We start from the raw sequence: 27025 nt of genomic DNA on the forward strand, positions 1-27025 counted from the left end.
CGAGGCGTGTGCACAGAAACCGGTATTTTGAAGTCGCAGAGGGATTTTTTGGCATTGTTAGGGAAATGTGATGTGTATGATATTGTTCAAAGATTTGTGTGTTATCATTCAATAAACATTTCATATTTAGTGGCTGATGAAATAGTTTTCCTATGGAAGAAATTTTTCAGAGGGAAGCCACTTTTTTTTCTGTCATTAGAACTAAAATTTGTCTCAATTTTCCGGAAATAAAACAATGTGGAAATGTTAAGCATGGAAGGAACAGTAATAATGCATTTAAAAATAACACCGAATTACAGTACAAAATAACATCGAAATTTATGTAAAAATAGAAATAAAACTTCACATCCTACGTATAGAGTACCAGTTAATCTGTTCCATCCCTAATTTTTATTATTATTATAATTATTATTGTTATTCTTGCAGCCATAATGAGAAGTTTCTCAACTCTTCAGGAGAGGGTGATACCATTCCTTGCTGCAGTTCTCCCAAAACTTACACAAAAGTTGACGGTTGTTGCTAAAAATCCAAGTAAACCTCACTTCAACCACTATTTGTTCGAGACTTTGTGTCTTTCTGTAAGGTAAGTTAAGGCCAGCTTATTTTATGTTATAATATGAGTAATAAGAGCTAAGGTTCGTTATTTTCTTCACTCAGAGTACAATGTTTCAGTTGTCATTCAACCTGAGGAACTAGAAATTGTACACTGCAGAAAGTCAGTTTTGCGATGTTTATGAAATCCAAAATTTGATTGGTAAGAGGAACCTGCTAATTGCATAATTTTGCAATGCTGCAAAAAAATTTAATTTACTCTAGTGACTTTTGAATTCTTTTGTGTCCATATTATCTAATATGCGTACGTTGTTTGATGTGTTTTTATTTCCGTTTTCAGAATCACTTGTAAATCAAATCCATCTGCGGTGTCTTCATTTGAAGAAGCTTTCTTTCCAATTTTTCAAGAAATACTTCAGCAGGACGTACAAGGTATGGAATTTTCTCTTATACTAATCACATTTTCAGCTGGTGACTGGCCTTCATGGCTAGTTCTGGCTCTTTCTGTCCCCCAATTGTCTTCGGGGGTGAGTGGCTACATGGGTGGCAAGAACCTCAGTTGCGAAGTAAAATGTGTAGATGTAGCATCGCTCTCTGAAAGCAATGTTGCCAAGCATACTACTGTGTTTGCCAGTTGCATCCTAATCTGCCGCAAACCAGATGGAATACTCGGATGTAGTGTATATAGAAAACCCACTCACGCCGATCTCAGCGACGTACTGAACATCATTGCAGCATCAGATTAGTCCAACCAGAAAAGTCAGGACTTGCAGAACACAGCATCACAAAGGGACACAGGGTTTTATTATACCAACATCAAAATAATAGCCGAATGTGCAGGTTACTGTGACCGACGAGTAAAAGAAGCCATAGCCATATCGTGGGAATGCACCAATCTCAACAGGGACGTGGGACTCCAGCTCAGTCAAGCCTGGAATTTGCTCCTCCGTAAAAACAAAGCTCCAGCCAATAAGAACACCAGGATCCAACCAATAGGAAGACAAGAGTCCAAACTCCGCCCCATAATAGTCATATATTGAACCCTACACTGATCTCCATTTCTATATTCCCTGATGAGAGCAATGTATGCGCTCGAAACATTGGAAGCCAACATCGACTGAACCTGGCTCGTAACCCGAGAACACTTGTTCAAAACATGTGGTATATCTGATACTCATTTGTTTCATCCTGCAAACATCGTTCAGTGCCTTGCAACTCGAAAATCCCCAATGTCAGTTAAAGAAAATTCAACCAATCACTGATTCACTGTTTTCCAGCAGCAAACAGTGTAGCATATACATGGTTAAGAATTCTGTATGTTAGGGTCCTTAATTTTTATTGTAAGTTATTATTCCCAGTTTTTGCACCCAATCGCCCCTACTAGCTGCACAGTCCAAAGTGCAAACTTCTGATCCGTGCGGTCTTGCTTGCTTTCGCGTCAGTTCGGTTCTTTTGTGGCATTCACATCTTGCGAAGTAACATTTCACTTTTTTGCACTATGTTTCAGTTGAAAGTTAATTAAAACATAAAAATAAAATAAAACATCTGCTTGTACCTTTTTTCATGTTTTACCAAAATTCACGCATGATTTCCAGAGCCAATAATTTATGCATAATTCCCGGAATTCAAAGAATTCCTGGTGAGTAGCCACCCTGATATTGTGCAGCAAATTTAAATACACAATTCATTTTTCATATCAACAAGTAACTTTTGCTGACAGCACAAGTATAGTAATGCAAAAATTTGTGGATAATTTTGAAAATGATGCATACATGTGAAATTCTGGTTAGAAAATTAACATTTGGGTGTTATATATACCTACTAAAATTTCTTACGATTGTTGCAATTTTTTTAAATGATTCTATCTAATCTGTAATTTTCAGAAATTTTGTACCATTTAAGTTTTTTGGATCCTATACTTCAGGATTTTTGAAGCCTAATTTAATATTTTAGAAACCTATTTCTGAATGTTGAGAACGTATTTATCGATTTTTAGACCCTATTTTAGGATTTTTAGACCCTATTTTAGGATTTTCAGACCCTATTTTAGGATTTTTAGAACCTATTTTGGGATTTTTAGAACCTATTTTGGGATTTTCAGAAGCTATTTTGGGATTTTTAGACCCTATTTTAGGGACTTAAAAGCACGCTTTTTCGAACCTAAAAGTCCGAGGTTTGCTTATTACATATCTTTACTTCACAGTATACAAGGGTTAGAAAAATTTATTGCAAGTAAAGTATTGAACGTACGTTAATGAAATTAGTCCAGAAGAAACTAGGAACTCAAACCATTTTTTTGTATAACAAATGTTGAATATGTGCACCATGGGTGATATGCCACACATCGACACGATAGTCTACTTCTTGCCAGGCTCACATCAACATGGGCCTGTCGATAGTGACTATCGCTGCACTGATATGCTCCCCGATATCATGTGGCATCGGTGAGATGAATACCCTGTCTTTGATGAAACCCCCAGAAAAAAAAGTCGCACAGTGTAAGGTCCGATGATCTTGGGGACCAAAATAGTGCACAAAACACTGTGATTGATGTGGGTGATTTGAGTGTCTCCTAGCAGCAGGGATATGAACTCTTGGCTTAACAAAAAATAGATGCACAAACTGTTTGCGTTCCTTGATCATTCTGGACTGGTTTCATTAACGTAAGTTCAATAGTTTACTTGCAATAATTTTCTGTAACCCCTCAATTATATCTGTAACATCTGTATATTCATTGAATCTGTGACAAGGGTTGGTTGTGAGAACAGGCCATAAGTCCGAAACATGTCTGCTTAAATAAAGATCTATTCTATTCTAGTTGTATGTACTTATAAGAAACTGATCAAAAATGTAATATGCAATATGAGGCTCAGTCAGTAAATAACAAGGCAGAGGATATTTCACAGTACTTACGTAACGAACTTCAGAAGTATTGTGTGCCACTGTTTGGGCATTTATCTCATTGTGACACCAGTCGCAAAATGGCATGCTCGTAAAACTCCTTTGGCTGCTGTTGGAAGCAATAGCGCAGGTACTCCTTGAAAAACTAAATATGCTGACCAAGGCAGTAATTTATTTTATTAAAAAACATAAACTAACTTTGGTACTTGATACAGAGTCTGAAGAAGACCTTGCTAGAAGGTTGAAACGTTACGTTAGTTTATGTTTTTTAATAAAATAAATTACTGCCTTGGTCAGCATATTTAGTTTTTCATAATAAAGGTACTCCTTGACGTCATTGTCCGATTGAAACCGTTGTCCCCACAGTGCTTTGTTGACCTCACCAAAGATGTGAAAGTCGCACGGGGACAGATCTGGACTGTAGAGGGGTGTCTCAGGACTTCCCACTTGAATTTTTTCAGACATTCCTTTGTTGCGTTGGCTGGTCTCTGACACGCTTTGGTGCTCCACTCCGCATGTCGTCCCCGAGCAACATGCGTCCTTCGCGAAAGTGTTTGTTCCACTCTTGCCCGGGACATATGGTGCCCCCTATATATCTTTTCCATTTGTCGATGGATTGCAAAACCCTCTGTCAAGAAGCGTACAACACCCTGTTGCTCCTCTTTGGATACCTCCATTACGTGTCGCAGTAAACACGGAATGACTGGACATGGCCGCTGCTCGGTTAGCAGCCTTTGCACATACCTTGCCAGACACATAATGCCATCTGGCGGGAAAACTTGCGTGAATCAATTTTGTCACACCTGCACCTCCATTTCGGGCCCGTCAACCCATTTCTAACTACCATAGTGAGACGAACTATCAGTGGATTGGTCGACCCAACATTCCACCGAGTCATGAGGAACCCCAACTCAAACATCAAACTTTCCCATAACTCCCAATAACCTCACCAAAACCTTTCCATACAGTTAATTCTATTTCGTCTTGCCAGTAGCGCTAGTAGCTATGACTGGAGGACCACTGCTGATAATTCAGTAAATTGAAACTGGTTATTGTTATCCTTAAACAACTTGCTGAAAGAAATCAGTTTTCACTATGTCGCGACCTTCTTTCCTCGGCTAAGTACACGGTCGAGATCAAAATTATATAAAAAGAAATTAAATTAAAGAAAATTGTTTTATATTTTACATTATCAGCTACCTAAAATTCAACTCAAATTTTCACATAAATGAACTTGCAACACTAATATCAGTATTAACTTTCGAAGGAATTAAGGAAAATTATCACATATCAAGTATAAAAGACTTATGTATTTTAAGAAAAATATTAACAAAGTCGAAGCACATACTCTTACACATCATTCAGTGAACATTCAGAGAGAACTAAGCATTAACTTGCAAAACATTTCATTTCTACACATTTCAGGTTTTTCTTCACGTTTGTTAAGATGTCAAGTCAAGTTATTATCATTTGTAATTACTTGCGATCTTGCGAAGATTTTTGCAAGATAATTTTCACGTGACGCTTGGAAATAACGAAGCACAATTCAAGACGAATTATATTTATAAACGCTTATATGAGTTTAAGAAACTCTTCAAATTCAGATTAAACACTTTTATAAGTTAATATTCTAGGCCTTTCATATGTAGCTACATGCATGTAATAAATACTTATCTACTGGTTCAGTTGCGAGAGAAAATGGCTGCCATTATTACGACTTTGTAACCGTTCACTATTTTCATATTCTTTCACTTTTTAAAGTTCTTCACGGAGTTTCCGAAGATCAAAACCGCTACTGCTCTTTATGTGACAAAATAATCACATTTATCGGACGAATCTTGTTCTTTTAAGAATAATAGATCCAATTTATGTCCTTGTCAAATTTTTCGACTCCATTCTGGTCGAAGGTGATCTTTAAGATGAAGCAGTGTATCAAAACTCACACTGTTACAACTTTCAGCACAGAATACAAACTTCCGAATACTTTTCAAGTGACAAATTTAGAATTGTACAGGTATTATGCACGAAAATGCTTGTAAAATAAATTAGATACAATAAAATAGATATTACAATATTCTATTACATGTTTACTTATTTTATTTTCACCTTTTTCAGTTATTTTAAGTTTTACAATTTTGGTGGGAAAAAGGTTATTTACGCTCAACTTAGATTTTTCCCTTTATGTGAGTTGGCTATGTTTCACAAGTTTAGGATTACTTCCAAGTTTAGGATTACTCTTCAAGGCGCTCATTTTAGCAAATCGTAAGTTTATCTTCGAAAATCAACCTAAATTAATTTCAAATGGTTTGTGCATGCTAGTAAAACATATTAAATACATGTTCGTATTCACATAACAATGAGAGAGCAAATAAAAGCTATTGAAACCAAACATATTTGTGATTATGCGTAAATTGAGAATTTTCGTGATACTTCACTAACCCAAATTACATCGCTGAGATATAAAACATTTTTAAATACGTGCAATTTACATACGTACTTCAATTATATCAAAGCCAAAGTGATGCAAATTAATTTTCCACAAATACAAACTACCAAATATGACCTCAAATCGTAAATTTCAAGTAATAAAAATAATTTTATTTTCCATATTATGATGGTACTCGTTCTGATACCGTCATACTGGCGCCCAATGGGCTTACCGACGCCAAACTATAAATTACAATTTAATAAACTTGTAACAACTTTTGAAATCAACATACGATATGTTATTTGCAAGAAAACAAAAATTGCTAAGAGAAAAGAGTACCAATACAATACCAACATTATATGGCAACATGCTACTATATTAATAATCTTCAAAACCTTGTGAAGTGAAACTAATTATAGAGACAAATGTATCATGTCACATTAAATTATGAAAAATGAAGTTCAGACTTCAAAATTATGGTGAACATCAAATGCATATCATATATTATATGTCAAATGACAAACGAAAGCAAAAATTAATACGTTCAACACATTTGTAGCTACATGATTACTTGTAGAGTGAGCTACACAAAATTATACATTTACTCTATGGTTAAATGAATGCAAAACATGAAATTATTATAACCTATTGTTTATGTGAGACAATACTCGCAAACTTCACCATTCATAATATGGCTACTGCTCAAAATTATTTATTGTCAATCTTCACCATTTAAGACACATGGTTATTGCTCAAAATTATTTATTGACAATCTTCGCCATTTAAGATCAAATGGTTACTGCTTTTATTAATTTATTGTCAATCTTCGCCACTTAAAATAAAATGGTTACTGCTCAATAACATTGACAACAAAAACAACAATATTGAAATAAACAACTTGCAAAGTTAACATATCACAAGTTTGCTTGTTTACTATGTAACATACATGTACACTAAATATTTAAATTATATTTGACTCAACACTACCAACATATGTGTTTCATATATCATATTAATTATTAAGAACGAATACATTGTTGAGAGGAAATTCACACTGCTGTGGACGTGAGAAAACTTTCAATTGAAAATTAAACCAGTATTTAGAGCTTACTTAGTTAGAATATTGTATGCACTACCATCTGAAGGAGCATGACCATTTACCAGATGTAAATGTTACTAATTTAAGCAATCAACACCCCAAAAAGCCAGGCACAATCAAGTATACGAAGCATTTCTTGTAGTCAATCTTATCGTTTCAATACTTCTCGTTTGCCCAGTACAAATAATGTCTTATTACTCACTTAATCTAATCATACAAAAAGAAACCGCTCGAGTAAGGTTTCAACTTTTGAAGAAAATGTACCCTTCAATATCCTATGCTAATAAAATTATACACTTTTCATATTAAGTTTTTTGTCAACCTTCGCCATTTAGAATAAAATGGTTAATACTCAATAATATTGACAAAAAATATTATTAACATTTTTCATATTCAGTTTCTTGAGTGGCACCATAGGACTTACTTATTGCCTTTTACGTGAACCTACCCCAAGTTTTTATGCTCTAAGGCATAACCGCATGTGCAACGAGCTCGGATCAACTCATGGATCTCTTGGCTTACTTTTTGCAACACACAGTGAGTATTTGATTCATTTTATGGAATCAAATAACTCAAAATAATTTACATTAAAATTAGCATTTGGATTTTTGGTATCATTCCCTGGGTATTATAAACCAAAACTTGAGTAACTTGTACCTTAGAGAAATAGGCATAAAATTACATATTATCACAGTTCAACTATCAATTATTGCTAAAGTGTGACATTGATGCCTGAATAGTTTCATGTTATAATAAGTATCTCACTGTCCATAAGGTAAATCCTAACAACTAAATCTATATTATTTCTAATAAAAATGTATTTAAAGTACGACCATTTATAGGCCAACCAAAGAAAAATATTGAATAACTATAAAAGTTACTTAACACATTAATATTTTTATACGAGGTATACAACCAACTTTAGGCCAACCCCTAAAAGCATGGAATAACTACGAGAGTTATTTAAGTGCATTATAAATTATTGTACGAGGTATACTACCGACTATGGCTAACCTCAATAATGGTAAGTTTGTTTCAAGAACAAACTGTACACTCATCTGTAATGATAGATGGAGAAATAACATTTTTTTCTTGCATTGTTTGATCAAGTATATCTTGCACCACATCGTTATGTGTGCTACTTGCATTTTGCAAAGTGTTCAACCAAGAAATTTTCTTGTCTTTTGAAGATTTCCATAATTTTACATGTTCAATTGCGATGTTTTCCAGAAGAATCCCATCACTGCAACGTAAGGCAGATATACGAGAATCACCAAAGTTTTTTATACACAAGTATGGACCTTCATACAGAAAACAATATTTTTTAATTGGATTATCTTCCATATCTCTTTGTCTATTTCTGATAAAAACAAGATTTCCAGAAGAAATTGATATTTTATCTAGGTGTTTACTATTTAATTTGTTTAACTTATTGGATCTAGCTGCATGACTTTTAATTTGAGCCATAAGCAGTTTGTCATTCCATGACTGATGTGTACCATCATCAAATATGACGTTTCCTATTTGTAGGTTAGGTTCCTTATTTAACCTTAATTCTATTGGAGCGAAACCAGTTTGTGAGGAGATTGTATTGTTTAACCAATGCAAAGCCATGGTTATTTGCTGTGGCCATTTAGCATGGTTATCAATGCACAACACTCTCATTAAACGGTTAAGTTCCGAATGATACCGTTCAACCATGTTAAAAGAAGGGTGGTAAGGAGGAGTAAACATAAGTTTGACACCATATTCTTTCATTTTAGTATTGAAAAGACATGAACGAAACTGTGGTCCATTATCCAAAATTATTTTTTCTGGAATACCTAGATGTACAAAATATACATGGCACAATTTATTCAGTACCGTGACAGCATTACTGTTTGTCACTGGATATGCCACCAAATACCTGGATGCTGCATCCAATATAGTAAATAAGAAGCGTTCACGTTTAGGACCCATGGTGAATGGACCTTGTAAATCAATGAACAATATTTTCCCAGGCTTGTCGGTAATGTGTACTTTGGCTAAATGTTTAGACGGATGCTTATTCGGCTTAGTGCGAATGCATAAATCACAATCTGTCACATATTGTTGTACATCTTTCTTCATACCTTTCCATTGGAAGTATCTATATATTTGAGAAAGTGTACGACTAGCACCAAAGTGTCCCGATAAGTCATGAAATTTGTTCAAAATTGAACCCACTAATGTAATTGGAACACAAATTCTAACTTTTTGAACGTTATGAAAGTCTCTAACACACAAAATATTGTCCCTTAGAAGATAACGTTCATTCCAAGTCCTACTTCTTGGATTATCATTAAGAATTGAAGAGTGCAAAATATATTGCCTAATTTCTTTCAATTCATCATCTTTTTCTTGTGCTACAATCAAATCATCAATATTAATGAAAGATTCTAATATTTCCTTAAACTGCAAAGAATTTACATGATACAAGAGGCCTTCTTGCATTGGAAATGTTCTACTCAGAACGTCAGCAATTATATTTTCCGACCCTTTACAGTATTGTACTTGGAATGAATACTGTTGTAATTGTACAAACCAACGAGTTAAACGTGCATTCCATGTGTGCGCCGTTTCTAACCAGGTAAGTGCCTTGTGGTCAGTTATGATAATAAAATGTCTGCCTTTTAATAGTGAACAGAACTTATCAATAGTAAACAATATTGCTAAAACCTCTAATTCTGTTGAAGTATATGATTTTTCATAACTTCTGAGCAATCTACTCACGAAACCGAGAGGTTTGATGTTACTATCAATCAGCTGATAGCAGTATCCTGCAACACCTATTATTGATGCATCAGTTTGTACATAAAAAGTGTGTAAAAAGTTAGGAAAAGATAAAAGTACTTGTTCACTAACTTTATCTTTTAATGTTTTAAAAGCTGTAGAAGCTTGGTCATTCCATTGCCATTTCTTACCAGCCTTCAATAAGTCATACATAGGTTGTGCTATGATGGCATAATTTTTTATGTATTTGCTCAACCAATTAAAACAACCTAGGACTTTTTGCAATTGCTTAACTGAATTGGGCACAGGCAGATTTACAATAGAGTCTACATACTTAGGATCTTTCTTTTACCCCTGCGAAGTAATAATGTGACCCAAAAATTTAATTTCCGATCTACAAAACTCACATTTTTCAAGTTTCAATGTCATGCCTGCCTGCTTCAATTTTTCTAGAACTGTTCTTACATGCATTATGTGAGATGCAAAATCCTGAGATTTTATGATAACATCATCAACATAAACTACCACGAAATCTCTACAGTCCTTAAGCACACGATTTAACGCATCGACGAATACAGCTGTACCATTTACTGAACCAAATACAACTCTTTTAAAATGATATAGGATACCTTCGAACATAAACGCAGTATATTTTCTGCTGTCAGGATGAAGATTAATTTGCCAGAAAGCATTCAATAGATCCACCGAAGTGAAGTATTTACAATTTTGAAATTCTACCAATAAGTCTTGTATTTTTATGGGATGCACTTGAATAAGCTTAACATGCTGGTTTACTCTTTTGAGATCAACACATAAACGGATACCTCCCCCAGATTTAGGAACTACTAAAAGTGGAGACAGATATTCTGAATTAGATAACTCAATAACATCCCAATCAAGCATGATTTTTATTTGTTCACGTACTTGATCTCTATAAGCAAAAGGTATAGGATAATTCTTGCCTACTATAGGTAGATCTGTATCTAAAATCATTTTGTGAACGTAATCGTTACACAAACCAGGCTTATTAGAGAATATTTCTTGATATTGGAGTAGTAACTCTATGAACAAAGTTTTTTGTTCGTTGGTAAGTGAATCAGCCTTATTCATGTACTCCTCAAACTTATGCATGTTGAACTTGGACTTATCCTCCAAGCCATTATATTTACTGACATGAGAACACTCAAAATAAGACAAATTATTACCATCTTCAATTATTGGCATGAAGCGTGCGAAAGTGCGTTCTTCAACGGAGCCACATGTTATTGTTTGATCTTTAAAATTTAATGATGCTTGAAGTGCATATAACACATCTAATCCCAAAATGATATCCACTTGTAAATTGTGAACCACCAAAAACTGAACGTAACATTGCAAATTACTTATTTGAATGTTCAGCTTGACCATACCTAATACTTTGGTTTTCTTATTACCAGAAAAATCTACCAATCTCACATTATCTGCAGGTGTGAGCCTGGGTCTACTGGCCTTAATATTAATTTCTTTCCAAACAGTATTAGAAAGCAGACTAATTTCTGCACCAGTGTCGCAGAGAGCAGTATAAAATGTATCAAATATTAAAACTTTTAATTTTGCAGTAAGTGTGTTACTGCCGAGAGCATTAATTGGTGTAGGAATTTCTTTTGATTCATATTCATTACTGTTATGAAATTCTTCCCATTTACCTAGATTAATGTTATCAGTAGTGGGATTATAAACTTGACCTTCATCACCCACTTGAAAACAAAGGTCGCTTGTTAGTTTTTCTGCAAAGCTGAAACGTTATTCTCATCAGGATAACATTCAATGCTGTTTGCATCCCTAAAATGACTAACATTGACATTGTGCACAGTTGCTTGCACTTTTACATCTCTATTCACTTTATCACTTGATGTGCTAGGAGTATTACCAAAACCCATACTATACAAAAATTGCTTAACCTTATTCATTCCCGCATAATTCCAATGTATCATATCTACTCTACCTCTGGACGGGTGACTAAGGAATTTTTGGTACAAGGAGTTATCTATGCGGTCATTCTCCAAGAAGAATAAAGGTGCTATATTGTATACTTTTACATTAAACTCGTCGTGTAGTGACATCAAATACAGATTGAAATTATTCCATGTCTGCCACAATTGTTCATGAGGAGATGACATATATTTAGGAAGAGGTGGCAAACATAGTATTGTAATTTCAGCACATCTAGATTTCAATGTATTCAAGAGTTTGCTGAAAGACATTTGCATTTGTTCGAAGCTGCGTTTCCTAATTAAATCATTGGTACCTATCATGACCAATATTTTGTCTGAGAGTTTCTTAGCATTTGATACACGCCTATGTAGATCATCAATGGTTTGTCCCGAGACACACAAACCTATGAATCTGGAAACAGATTCATTCATATTCCATTTGTAACCCAAAATACTGTTGGCATACCTAACTAACATACTGTCACCAAGTAGTTGATGATCTCCTAACTTAGGAACGAACTCACCTAAATCATAATGATGATTATTATTTACTTCACTTGAGCGTGCATTATACTGAGATTTGGTAAAAGGAGGATTTTCAACCGCTTTGATGCTCAAGACACCTCCTGTATCAGGAGCATCTAAGAGTTTTCCTGCCTCGAACCCAAATTCACATTTCTAGAATTCTGATCATTTCTTACCCATGTCCTACCATTAGCATAGGATTTACGAGCAGATCCAACCTCTTTATTAGACCTTAAGTTTCTTAACCCATTTCTGTTAGACATACTTTGGTCATTTTGCTCCTTAAACATAGATACATTAGCTATTTTAGATTTATACTTCTGGTTACCATAAGCTTTACTAGAATCCATATACCTAGTTGAATTATTTTTTAAAGACTGAAAATTCTCTATGGCCTGCAAAGTTTGTTTCAGTGTATGAATATTATTCACCACCAGGTGTTCACTTATTTTGTAAGGTAACAACGAAGATAACTGAGCTATGAGATGAGCTTCATCAGCATGTGGTTGTATAGATTTCAATTTTTTGTAATTCTTATTCGCAAACTGCAATAAGTTCTCTTTGCTGTCTTTGTCATAAGGTGAATTTAACACTTTAGTCAAATTTACAGATTTCCACCTATCGTTTTGATAATGGGATAAGAAATCCGTCTTAAACTCAGCATAAGTCTTAAACTTTAATTTATTTTCAATGTACCAGGTACGCGCACAATCTGTGAGCAATTTAGGTAAATAATTCATATACTCACTCTCATGTATATTGTAAATTTCCAGGTTTTCCTTTACTTTTTCTAAAAATTCAGATGGTATAATATCTGCGGAAACACCATCAAAATGAGGGAAGTGCCTCAAATCTTGTGGTTTAATTATTGGCTTATACCTAACCTTTAAAGTATCTCTCGACGGATCAACTTCGAATGTTTAACGTTTGAAACACTTGTCGGAGGAGTTATCTGAGGAGTATTGCTTACATTTTGTCCAACCCTACTAGTTAACCTGTCACGTTTTAACTTATTTTGCTTATTAGCCAGTCTAGTATTACAATACGGACCGTAATCTACGCATGTACTATCATGAACTGAGTTGACACTACAATCAGTTTCCGAATCAGAAATTGCACCCGAAAGGTGTCTACATTTATTGTACTCATGTGGAACGTAACCAACACTAGGTCTACTCACACCTTCATGGCTTTCACGATTTAAATCGACCTGTCTAGCATCAAGCTCATGAAAATCACCCTGCACTGACTTCAACTTTACATTTTTTGATGTCATATTTTTTCTGATCGTAACTGGAGTCAGTACATTATTAACCATGGTTGTTAGACTAGACTCGATCAGTGACATAGCCTTTCTGATGTTAACATTTAAACAAGTAACTGCACCATCATTTAACATGTCACTATTTGGAGCAACCTTAACATATTGTACATTACTATCATCTTCACAATGATTATTAACATTGGGTGGAATTTTGGATGACAGAATGACATGACTTCTGTCATCGAATTCGTACTCAACATCGCTCTTATCAAGCTGATCCCCCCTATCTATCTTATTCACTAATGGTTTATTGAACTGTAATTGATCTAGAGCAGTATTTACCTGACCTAAATCCTTCCTAACTGAATACAGAGACATATCATTCTCTTCACAAGCTCTAAAGCATCTATCAAGCTTTGTGTCAAATTGCCTTGACAGATCTTCTATTACACTCTCAATTTTGTTATCGACATCCTCTGCCAACGATATTAACTCTACTTTCATTTTCTTGTCGAGAGCATGCATATCTTTCTCTACTTTCTCATACCTAAGCATGCATTCATTTCTAAATTGACTTATATCCATTTTAAGATCTTTAAATTCTTTGGTATGAGTCTTTTGTGCTTCGGTTAATGCATTCAAAGTTGTGTCTACCTTTTTGTTTTGTTCTGCTTGTACTTGCAAAGCAGTCTTAATATCTCTATTTTGTTCTGCTTGCAGACTATTTTGTTCTGCTTGCACCTTATTTTGTGCATTAATTAACCCCACAATGTCCGCCAGTGTGATATTACTCTCAACTGTTTCCGGCATTTTTAAATATTGGAACAGACTAGCAAGTTAAACACAAATTTACAACATTAAATAATTTTTGACAATTTAGCTCTTATCAACTAAGAGACAAAATGAGTCTCTATAATCTGTATGTCGCGACCTTCTTTCCTCGGCTAAGTACACGGTCGAGATCAAAATTATATAAAAAGAAATTAAATTAAAGAAAATTGTTTTATATTTTACATTATCAGCTACCTAAAATTCAACTCAAATTTTCACATAAATGAACTTGCAACACTAATATCAGTATTAACTTTCGAAGGAATTAAGGAAAATTATCACATATCAAGTATAAAAGACTTATGTATTTTAAGAAAAATATTAACAAAGTCGAAGCACATACTCTTACACATCATTCAGTGAACATTCAGAGAGAACTAAGCATTAACTTGCAAAACATTTCATTTCTACACATTTCAGGTTTTTCTTCACGTTTGTTAAGATGTCAAGTCAAGTTATTATCATTTGTAATTACTTGCGATCTTGCGAAGATTTTTGCAAGATAATTTTCACGTGACGCTTGGAAATAACGAAGCACAATTCAAGACGAATTATATTTATAAACGCTTATATGAGTTTAAGAAACTCTTCAAATTCAGATTAAACACTTTTATAAGTTAATATTCTAGGCCTTTCATATGTAGCTACATGCATGTAATAAATACTTATCTACTGGTTCAGTTGCGAGAGAAAATGGCTGCCATTATTACGACTTTGTAACCGTTCACTATTTTCATATTCTTTCACTTTTTAAAGTTCTTCACGGAGTTTCCGAAGATCAAAACCGCTACTGCTCTTTATGTGACAAAATAATCACATTTATCGGACGAATCTTGTTCTTTTAAGAATAATAGATCCAATTTATGTCCTTGTCAAATTTTTCGACTCCATTCTGGTCGAAGGTGATCTTTAAGATGAAGCAGTGTATCAAAACTCACACTGTTACAACTTTCAGCACAGAATACAAACTTCCGAATACTTTTCAAGTGACAAATTTAGAATTGTACAGGTATTATGCACGAAAATGCTTGTAAAATAAATTAGATACAATAAAATAGATATTACAATATTCTATTACATGTTTACTTATTTTATTTTCACCTTTTTCAGTTATTTTAAGTTTTACAATTTTGGTGGGAAAAAGGTTATTTACGCTCAACTTAGATTTTTCCCTTTATGTGAGTTGGCTATGTTTCACAAGTTTAGGATTACTCTTCAAGGCGCTCATTTTAGCAAATCGTAAGTTTATCTTCGAAAATCAACCTAAATTAATTTCAAATGGTTTGTGCATGCTAGTAAAACATATTAAATACATGTTCGTATTCACATAACAATGAGAGAGCAAATAAAAGCTATTGAAACCAAACATATTTGTGATTATGCGTAAATTGAGAATTTTCGTGATACTTCACTAACCCAAATTACATCGCTGAGATATAAAACATTTTTAAATACGTGCAATTTACATACGTACTTCAATTATATCAAAGCCAAAGTGATGCAAATTAATTTTCCACAAATACAAACTACCAAATATGACCTCAAATCGTAAATTTCAAGTAATAAAAATAATTTTATTTTCCATATTATGATGGTACTCGTTCTGATACCGTCATATCACCTTAAGTTAATAATTTTATAATTTTTGTACATGCCTCAAATAAACTGATGATCACTCTATAAGAAACCTTATATACCAATAATGTACCTCTTCCTCAGATACACCCTGTATAGTAATAATTATTAAGCATGAACAAGCTCCTTTGTTGTTCTTTGCATTAACCGGACATTATAAAGAATACTTAGCAAAGGATAGTTAGTCTTTAATAAATGTGCCACCTGGGATTGGAACTGTTGTCATAGCACATGAGATGTAAGGAACTTTCCTTGGTCACTCATCCATAAGCAGAACTTCCCCAAAAATTCTTGCCCTGAGAGTTCTGGAGACTAAGCTTGTGGTACCCAAGCACTAACCAGAAACTAACACGATGCTACCATAAACTAAGAGGTTACTTTTCAGTTTGATTTATGTTTGGTCAGTTTAATGCATGTCAGTTTATCCTTTCAGAATTCATTCCATATGTATTCCAAATGTTGTCCCTGCTGCTTGAGCTTCAGGCATCGGGAGTCCCAGAGCCATACATGGCACTGTTTCCTTGCTTGTTGGCGCCCGTCTTGTGGGAGCGGCCTGGCAACACCCACCCTCTGGTACGACTGCTGCAAGCATTTATTGCCAAGGGAGCCTCTCAGATTCAGACCTCGCAAAAAGTAGTAAGTATGGCAAATTTTTATTGGCTACTCTGCTCGTGATCTTTGATTTCAAGATTTGTTCTTTTATAAAAGGACGTTAAAAACTATAATTACGTATGCGAGTACTGTTTGACCAGCGATACGAGAGCTCCAGTTGGCAAAGTGCCAAGAAAAAGGGGAAGTTCGTAAGATGAAGGCAGGCATGAGAACGCCGTTCGCGGTTGCACGTTGAACAGTGTTACCAATTTGCGAGGATACTTATTCACCAGAACATAAGTAATGAAAACTGAGGGACATGCACAGAAGTAAAGGATTGTGACAAGGACTTGTTTTGTATCACAACCATGCAGTTTGTCCTTCTTACAATTTAAAATAGAAGGATAGTAGGGTAAAGAATTGCCGTTTCACTTATAGGGGCATCATTAGAATGGGGGTCGGGGGGGGGGGGGTCGCGTCCTCCAAGATTTTTGCAAGAAATAAAACAGAAAGAAGAAAATTTCATTGCAACAAAATAAACACATGACGCAAGTGAAATGTTCGTAAAGATGATGTGCAACACATAAGCAAACAGAAAAACAGAAATATTTGAATGATGTTGTGCAGAAAATTATATGATGCCCGTGGTGGTGGCTCGAAACCAGATACGGGCCCGGTCGGCTTCCTCTGGGGTTGGGTCAAAGATGCTGAACTGGCGCTACGTTCAAGACTTCAGCTTTTGCAAAGATGCCTGCCTCTCCACGGCCAGAGCACTTCCAATATCTTGTGTCAATATTCTCCGGTTGGCAACATTGCTCTCTTTCCCCACGTGACACTCGCGCTGCTCGCGTTTCAGAGAATCGACTCCGCAAACTCCCCCAATTTACGACTGGACTCTGCTACTTCAGGCATGCACAGTAAACTCGAGAGCTCTCGGATCGCTGGTCAAACAGTATGTTGTTCCTATTTTTCTTTCTTTAGAACTCATGTAGATTAGGAAGCACAGTTGAGCAGGAAAGGCCGAACCTGCAAATTCTCAAAGCGAGCTTTCCAAAAATTCAAGGGTACAACCTTCAAGATTTCACAGACCTTTTACATAGGAAATCAGTAGAGGCACATATTTTTGGTAAATAAAATGTCGCTGTTATAGCGGTGAAAAAGCTGTATATAAAATGACATTTTGATTTAATAAAAAGTAAGGGGGAAAAACAAGAAATGTCCATTTTGAGGTTTACAGCTCATTCTGTTGGTTGGAACTTGTACTAAACAACTGTACACTTCCCACTGGAATGAAATGAGAAATGTGCGTGGAAGAGACGATCGAATATTAAAATGTCATTTTCTCCAAATCTGGTTTTGTGACATTCCTTGTTCTTTCCCCTTATTCTTCAAATGTGAATATATTCCAAAATTTGATTAAAAAACTGCACTTACTACACAAAATAAACATATCCCTTCTAATAGCACATTTATGTCGTTACCAGAATATTAAGTTTATTCCTGTATAAAGGGGTCCATTCTTGCTTCTCAAATGTTTACAGCAGAATTAATCAATTTTCTGTGAATTGCATAACTCACAGGATACTTCAGACTTCAGAAAGTGTCACATCCGTAAATAAACTCTAAATTTTGTGTTTGAGTCTATTTCGTGACGAGACAAGGTAGGAAAATGCACCTCACACCTTTCAGAAACATTAAAAATTCTCATTAGAATGTGTTATTTCACATTTTGTGCTTTCGTCAAAAACCAAATATGCATGTCCCAAGTAATCGTTGAATATTTCTTACAGAGTGGTCTTTTGGGAGTGTTTCAGAAACTGATCGCCTCCAAAGGAAATGACCATGAAGGATTCTACTTGATGCAAAGTCTCATTGAACACTTTCCAGCGTAAGTACAATATGTATAAACTATAAACTTTTGTGGTATTGCTTTTTCAGTATTACCCATACTTCGTACATTATTAAAGGCTGTGATTAAGTATGTCGGCCCTGCCCCTGTTCAGGCACGATAACATGTGTCAAACATGACACTTGAAAGTGTAGCATCATCTTTTGTCCCTCGTTTTGACTGACTTGGGCCCTCCCCAGTAATGTTGTTTTCTTGTAATCAAGGTCTACCGGGTTTGGTAGCTGGCGAAGACACATTGCAGTGGTTCAGATCCCACTTTAAACTGTAGGTCCTGACCTGATTAGTCTTTCTGTGCTTAAAGTGGACTTAAAACAATAACTCAAAACTCAGTTGACTTTCTTATCTAAATCATTCTCTCTCTCTTGGTATTGTCATTGCAATGTCAAGCGGTGAGTCCAGGGGCGAAGGGTGAAGATATTGTAATCTTCTTTTGTGAAACTTAGAATAAAATTTAGAACAAATGGGATTAGCAGTAATTTTACCCATTTGACATTTCTGTAATTAGCCTGTCATTTAGTGCAAAATAATTAATATTCTCTATAGAGCGTCTCAACCTTAAAAGTCAGTATGGAAGTCAATGGAGTACATGAGTTTTGCCAATAGCTCTGTCCTTCTCTACCACCACTGCATTCCTAGATGTTACAAAATTTACAAAATGTAAAAGTAAAATATTGAAAACAGTGAAATCATTATCCTGTAGAGTTTTTTATGCTATATTTACTGACAGCATTATATAACCTGTCATAAATTCATGTGATCTGAATTTTTCATAATTATCCAATTTTGCAAAACGCTTAATTTTTTCTAGTAAATACTTCAAAAACCATAAATATCAAACCGCTTGAACAACTTCGCCAGTTTTTTCTATGGGATCTATGATGTTTGTAGGTATGATATTCTTTGCCTGAGTGAATTAATTTGCTTACGAGGATATTGGATATTTTGTATAAATCATCAGAGCGTGACACGAGAAAGTTGGTTAGCGAGAAACTTTTCAGTTTGTCGCGATACACATGCAGACCAAGCCAGAAAAGTGTTGACCATTGTTTGAAGTTATTTTTAGAATGCATTGTTACTCCACAGCACCGTTATTTATTATGCAATCGTAGTTTGTTTATGCGGGCTGTCTGGCGTATCAAATTCATTGCATGCCACCGAAGTTACAATTCACTTGCAGGCAGGTGCCCCGGTTCGTAGGAAGTGCAGTGTGTTTTATTTCCTGTAAAAAATGTATCTTAATGTTTGTTTTTGCATTTATTTAATTCTGTTTATGTAAAGGATACAACATTCAACGAAAGAAGTAACAATAGTTGCCTCTATTACACATATAATGCAAATGTAAAATAGTAAATAGTTACGTCGAAATTTTAACATTTACATGCAAATCTTGAGGTAACTATCGTTTTTTCTTTCCAAAATGCATCAAATACATAGATTTTTATGATTTCCTATACGATATTAAGGAAGTAAATTTGTCGCAATCACTAGCGATTCAACGCCGTGCTCCATTTAACACATACTGACTTTTAAGGTTGAGACGCTCTATAGTCATGCGTTACTGTGCTTTCTGTGGGGCATAATTTTGATAGTTTGGTGTTTGGAATCTTGATATAACTTAAGGTACACATGATAAGCTTAAACATATATAATGGCTCGAACTGTGCCTTTAGGTAGTAACGGGGAGGGGGGGGTGGCAGCTGCCCCCCACTTCTTGCCACTTTTGCTCCCACGCTATGCTAAGCCTTATGTATCAAGGGAAAGTAAACTGTTCTTGCTCCCACAATTATGGTCCCATAGTCTATTGTGATTCTTTTTCCCCCGACAGGAATGCTTTGCTGCCGTTCATGAAGCAGGTGTTTTTCGTACTCTTCAAGCGACTCTCATCGTCGAAAACAACAAAGTTTGTGAAAGGCCTTCTGGTATTCTTGTTCCTGTATGCGGTAAATTACGGAGCGAGCAATTTGATAGAAATGGTTGATGGAATACAGCAACAGTGAGTATTTACTTATTTTCTTGTTTTGTGTTGTGTAATTTCTAAAGGCCCTTGGGCATTTCCACTGTAGTTATTGTTATATCTTCAAGTGAGACAGCAACTTAAAATCATGTCGGATATTTCACAATCATTACTTTTCTGTCTTCAGAGACCTGGAGAAATCACATTCAATGATATAATTTCTGAAGAAGGGATGTCATAGTTTCTGTTTCTGTTGCCTATTTTCCATTGCAGAAGTTGTTTTATTGTATCTGAATACTCCAGTTTTCTGAAGTTTCAAATAATGCTGTTTCTTGTATGTACACGTATTGCTTGCATTGTAAAATGATTTCTCTTGTGGTTTCCAGTTCTTACATGCACGTAAGCACAAATTTTTACGTAACGTTTCGGGAAAACACATGCTACTTTCATCAGACATTTATTCTTAGCTTGGTTATTGTTACAGTTGTAACAGTGTGGTTGTATATTATTTGAGGATATATTAAATAAGTATACACATTAGGGCTGAGCTGATATCAGTTTGAACCGATACTTGAAAATTGTAATAATTAATAGTTGTTCAAAATTGTGTACAAACATTCAGCTCTAATTATATGCTTCTATGTACCTACATATTTGCTTTAAAATATTCAATAGTTACATCATAATATTAAAATTCATGTTATCATAAAATTCAGTTTTTCACACAAAACTGATCCAAAATAAAAGGAAACTTTCAATTTTGCATAATTTTCAGGATAAAGTGTTGTGCTTAATTTTTGTGAAGCCTGTGATGACCAGAATGCCAGAAATGCATGTGTGAGATATGAATACAGAAGGTCGATCCGCGTATATGTGTCCGATTTTGGACTAGCACGCAAGTTATGAAAATCCATGGGACCACCATCGGTTGGCCTCAATGTGATCACCGTGTGTCTTGGCAATAGCCCTGCACCGTAACTTCCATTGTAGGAGGCTACGACGAAGTACAGGAAGTGGAATCTACTTCCATTCTTCCTGACAGGCTTTCCACGGGCCCTGGAGAGTGGTGACACGATGAGAGGAAAGTGCCCGTTTCAGTAGACCAAACCCACAGAAATCCATGGGACTCGCATCCGGTGACTTCACCGGTATATCGTGAAATGGAATAGCCCGAATGCCGGGTTCTGTCGCCATCTGTTGCAGAAAGTTCTGGGTAGAACGAGATATATGTGATGAGACCTTTCACCGATAGGCCTCACTGAGGCAATATTCATGGCTTTTAAAACCTTCCGGAGGTTTAATTTCTTACACAGGGTGCGGTTCAAAGTTGACTGGGACATGTGGAGTCTTGTGGCCATCACACGTTGCGTCGGGGGTTTTCCTGTAGTGTCATTCGATGCAACTTCCGAGACACGGGTGACATCACTGCAGTGTACGCTCACTTCCTCGTCCCCCTGGTGGGCGACAGAATAGCTGGAACCTCGTGGTTTTTATGCCACTTGATTATGTTCTTGATGATCATCAAACCCAAGGTGCATCCATGTTCTTTGCACTGTTTCTGAAATTTTGACACCGAATATTTGGCATGGAAAAGTGCAACTATGTAGCCCTCCCAAAAACAGGTCACCTTAGGAGCCATGATGCACACAACACACACTCGCGATAGTGCCACGATACTACAGGCTCTGACCGTCCTCCCACGCTTCTAACTACTTGGATCGGTCGATTCTGTGCGCAGGGGTGACGGTTCAAAATCGGACACATTTACGTGGATCGACCTTCTGTATAACACCAAAGGTAGAAACATGATTTGGTGATAAAATAGCTTCAATTTTTGGAATATTATTTGTAATGCCACACGTGATGCACAAGTAGATACTATTTTCTGCACAATGCACTATCCTAAGTAATGAAAATTTCAGATTTGTGTGTATATTTTCAGAAAATTCTTAACAAAAGGGTATTCTCAGTGAAATTTTCAGTTGAAGAGTTATTAAATGGATGGTAAGATTTGAGAAAAGAAAGTAAATCTCCAGATACAAGGCAGCAGTTCAGAGGAATAACACAACACTATGTCTGTGTGAAACTGCTACCTTCATGTTTTATCCATTGTTTCTGTGAAGTAGAAATATTTTTTTTTCAATATGCGAGATCATTGTAGCAGACACTACACTGTGGGGCAAAAATCATGATGGGATAACAATTTATAGTGCAAGAACCTATTACTTTCAAGCAAAATTGATGTATTCATCTGTTTTCCGATGGAGGTCCCTCCAAATGCTTTAGTTATAAACCATGTTGTGAGGAATTATAGATATTCTTGTCACATTTCACTCTATAATGTATCTTGTTCAGTTCTGGACTGATTACACAATAATAATAATAATAATAATAATACTGTAAAACCTCGTTACTCCGGACCAATGGGGGATAAGTTGACCGGTTTAACAAAAGTTCGGATTAACTGAAATAACGTAAAAGAACAGTAACGAGGTTTTACTGTATAGCAATATCCGATCATGACTTTTTCCCTCCCTTTAGAACAACATTTACTGTGGAAAATTTAGAAAGTACCTAATGATCAATAGTAATTAATAAGTTTGCAAAGCAAGTAGCAAGGCCATTACTCTTACCGATACCGATGTTTAACCCTTTCGAGGCGGATGACGAAATATTCGTCATGCATGGAAATTCCCCAAGGATAGGGCTCATTTTAAGCAAAATGTAACATGTTGAAAAATGTTTTTTTTTTTTTTTTTTTTAAAGAAAAAAGTTGTAATAATACAATAAATGCCAATGAGGGCTGGTTTTATTCAGAATTTCCAAGGCTTTCATTCGGTAAGGTAAACATGTCGATGTGTACCCATTTTTGGAAGCAACAGACAGAGGAATTTCAATTTTTTTTTTCTTATTTTTTTTTTCAATTACACCACTTGTCACTGATTGCCCCAAGTTATGTAATGGCTAGAGCCCAGATTTTAGGCAAAATGCCTATTCGTTTCCGACGCTGGTAGACAAAAATTGAACACAAAAGTACATCGATCCGAAGGTTCTTAACATTCCAAACAATACTTTATGTTGCCCTTTTTGTTGCCTATTTCACCTTACGCTGCCTATTTCAATGTGTTTCCCCTTTTTTTGCCTCTTGTCATTCCGACAAGACATTATGTTGCCTTTTTTTGCCTAATTCAAAGATTTTTGCCTCTTGTCATTCCGACAAGACATTATGTTGCCTTTTTTTTGCCTATTTCACTTTATGCTGCCTATTTCAAAAATTTTTACCTTTTTTGCCTCTTGTCATTCCGACAAGACATTATGTTGCCTTTTTTTTGCCTATTTCACCTTACGCTGAGAATGATTTGTGCAGCCAAACTTATTGCCTGCAAGTGCGTATTACATTTCACCCACGCCTCTCCCCTCCCCCAAAGACCATAGCCACCTGTGCGGCATAGATGGCACGAAAAGCACTCTCTAATAACACTATACAGAAATGCTTCCCCCCCCCCCCCCCTGTTGCTAAGTGGAAGACACAGGACAAACAAAGCTCTAATCCCTTTCTTTCTTCCAGAGCCAAAGTTACTGTGTAGAAATGATGCTTATTTAGAACTTGAAAGATGGAGCCCTTTAACTTGTAAAGCCTTGAAAAACACGTGGGCTTTTCTTGTGTCTTTTAACAATCTGTCTGGCGACACGACAATGACATCTCAGAGTCTACCCGGAGATGACGGCAGATGTTATAGATCCACCAACTTATTTGAAACCCTGGCCAGAAACAAGTGGCGCTAGTGTCGAATGTTTAGGAGGGGAGCTCGGGAACTCTGGGGCAAGGGAAGGGATGGCAGAAACACGTGTTTTCCCCCTGTGTTGCCAAATCTAGAAGTGGGCGTGTGCCGTGAAAGGTTTGCAAGTAAACAAATATGCAGGCCGAATATTAAGTTTCGTTTCTAGACGTGGTAATTCAAATAATATAGCATAAGAGAGAGGAGGGAGGGGGACACTAAAGTTAAAAACGCCTGCTGTCTCGCAGAAGGATATCAACAATTTAAACACATAAGATTAATATTCTAAATTATGTAAACTATAAAAAAAATATGTAAAAAAAAAGAAAAAAGCTTGAATCCAAGTTTCATCAATGTAAACAACAGGCCTCCCTTCGTTGCGGAATCTGTTGATCGCACGAAGATATCTTGCTCTCCAAACCACAATGTTGCTTCATTCAACCAGAGCTAAGCGAGAGTTTCTACATTTTTTAAAATTTAAAGCCGATTTGTTTCATAATTTTCCGTAATGTTTCTCGCCCCCTCCCCCTGATAATTAATTTCTTCCTTAGCAATAGCTAAAAGTTTCAATATTGTAGGAACTTCTCTTTTCACTACGTACATTTCATGGACAATTTCTGGTCAGGGGTTTGTAAATCTTTTTTCTCTCTTTTCAGTTTTTTAAGCAATGACTCCAACCGTCCCGTTAGATATTTTGATTTGATTTGATTTGATTTAGTTTATTTTACTTCACGTTTTGTGCCTCTTGGCTAATTTGCGAAGATGGGAATGAGTGATGAAATGATGAAATTGATGAAAGGACATTCACAAACAACCAAGCCCGACCGGGATTCGAACCCCGAACCCGGGACCCTTGGCGTCGTAGCGCCCGTTAGATATACTGCTCTCTTTAGGGATTGATCGCGAGGATAATTCCACCCTTCTCGATGATTCGTAGTAGCAAATTTCGCTCACTGCTGTGCACAACTTTCGACACTTTACACTTAGCCTACTCAAAAACACGTCTACGCACATCAACAACACTCCTCGAATTCTTGAAGAGAGTAAAATTAGCAACACTGTGTCAGCGGAAGTGGGAAGGTCCTTGCCTGACCAGCGCCAGAGCAAACACCGGGGGTGAAAGAAGGGGGTAGGGGAGGCCGGTTAGTTCGCATATTTTCCGAGGTTTCAGAAAGCTTGGTGGATCTATAGGTGGATGCTTGGAGATTAGAGCCAAAAAGATTCTGTGTTTTAGCCAAAAAGATTCAGTGTTTTAGCCAAAAAGATTCGGTGTTTTTTTTTTATTCGGTTTCCTGTTTATTGAACATTTATTATGAAGATATGTGTTTGCTGAAATATTCATCAACAGTCCTTCAGTTACTTTTGTCATCTGGAGGCTCTGCCTCGAAAGGGTTAAAAATTGTAACAATTAGAAGTTGTTCAAAATATTGATAAAGTATACAACTCCAATTATAAGTATCAATTTACCTGAGTTTTGCTTATTATTCCATAATCAGAATATTAAAATACTGTTTTTTTCACATAATGTTGCTACAAAATCAATGGAAACTTTGAATTGTGCACAACTTCAAGGAATTTTGAAAACCCTGTATGTAATCAAAATGCCAGAAAAATACCAGCTGGTATCTGTAAGTAAAATCCAAGTAATAATTTCTGATACTCATGAATCGGTGTCGGCTCAACCCTAATTAATTTCCATTGGAGCAATATCATATAAATTTGCCAGACTATTACTTTATCATGTTCATAATTTTACAAAGTACTGATATAAAATTTATCAGTCCCAGCATCTCGAGGCACATATTTTTGGTAACACTTTTAAGCCTTGTTTCCATGTTAATAAAACATTAAAATGCAGACCAAGGGAAACGTTTAGAGTATAAAAATATACATAAAAATGTAACGTTTCCAAGAGATTTCTTCAGACGAAATTTCAAGGAGACCCTGTTAGAGGGTGGAAACGTTACATTTTTATGTATATTTTTTATACTATGAAAGTTTGCCATGGTCATCATTTTAATGTTTTATTAACATATTTTTGGTAATTAAAAAAAGCAAAATTTCAGTAAAAAAACAAGTCAATTCCGGGTTAAAAGGGGTAAATAAAATAAAATTTTGATGTTATAGCGGTGAATAAGCGGTACATAAAATGACATTTTGGTTTTAAAAATGTGAATATAATCCTAAATTTCATTTAAGAACTGCACTTATTACACAAAATAAACATATCCCTTCTAATAGCACATTTATGTCGTTACCAGAATATTAAGTTTATTCCTGTATAAAGCGATCCATTTTTTCTTCTCAAATATTTAAAGCAGAATTAATCAATTTTCCGTGAATTGCATAATTCGCATGATAATTCTGACTTCAGAAAGTGTCGTGTGTAAATAAAATCTAAATTTCGTGTTTAAGAGTCTATTTTGCAATTTGCAGGTTATTTCGTGACAAAACAGGGTAGGAAAATACACCTCACGTCTTTCAGATAATGAAAAATTAACATTATAATGTGTTATTTCACATTTCGTGTTTTCGTTAACATTGAAATATGCATCCCTCTACAGATAACTGATATTCCACTGATCTGATATAAAATTCCAAGTGGTCCTTGAACATGAATGGTTCCTTGAACTCCTTAATAAATGTGTTTCCAAGTGACTGCAATGCAATTTAGACATATTTGGACATTTTTTTAAAGTAGGGCATGGAGATTATCCATAAAAATTATAACAAAATGACAGAATTGTGCACTAAATTATAAGATATTTATAGATATATCTGATCAGTCAAATAATTGTTAATTATGCTGATAAACCTATACACCAATATCGGC

At 35.5% G+C, this 27025-nt stretch overlaps 1 protein-coding gene across 2 annotated transcripts in view; it reads left to right on the forward strand.

Moving 5' to 3' along the window:
* Nucleotides 1-27025, forward strand: part of Cse1 (chromosome segregation 1) — a 117398-nt gene that overhangs the window by 71251 nt on the left and 19122 nt on the right. For both annotated transcript variants that reach the window (XM_083113097.1, XM_083113098.1), the window contains 5 exons: nt 427-583; nt 893-984; nt 16393-16595; nt 18341-18438; nt 20285-20452. In XM_083113097.1, the coding sequence (XP_082969223.1) occupies nt 427-583; nt 893-984; nt 16393-16595; nt 18341-18438; nt 20285-20452 (718 nt within the window). The remainder of the gene's footprint in view (nt 1-426; nt 584-892; nt 985-16392; nt 16596-18340; nt 18439-20284; nt 20453-27025) is intronic.

This window comes from Lepisma saccharinum, chromosome 27 (assembly GCF_977018435.1).
Source record: "Lepisma saccharinum chromosome 27, izLepSacc3.1, whole genome shotgun sequence".
NCBI lineage: Eukaryota > Metazoa > Arthropoda > Insecta > Zygentoma > Lepismatidae > Lepisma > Lepisma saccharinum.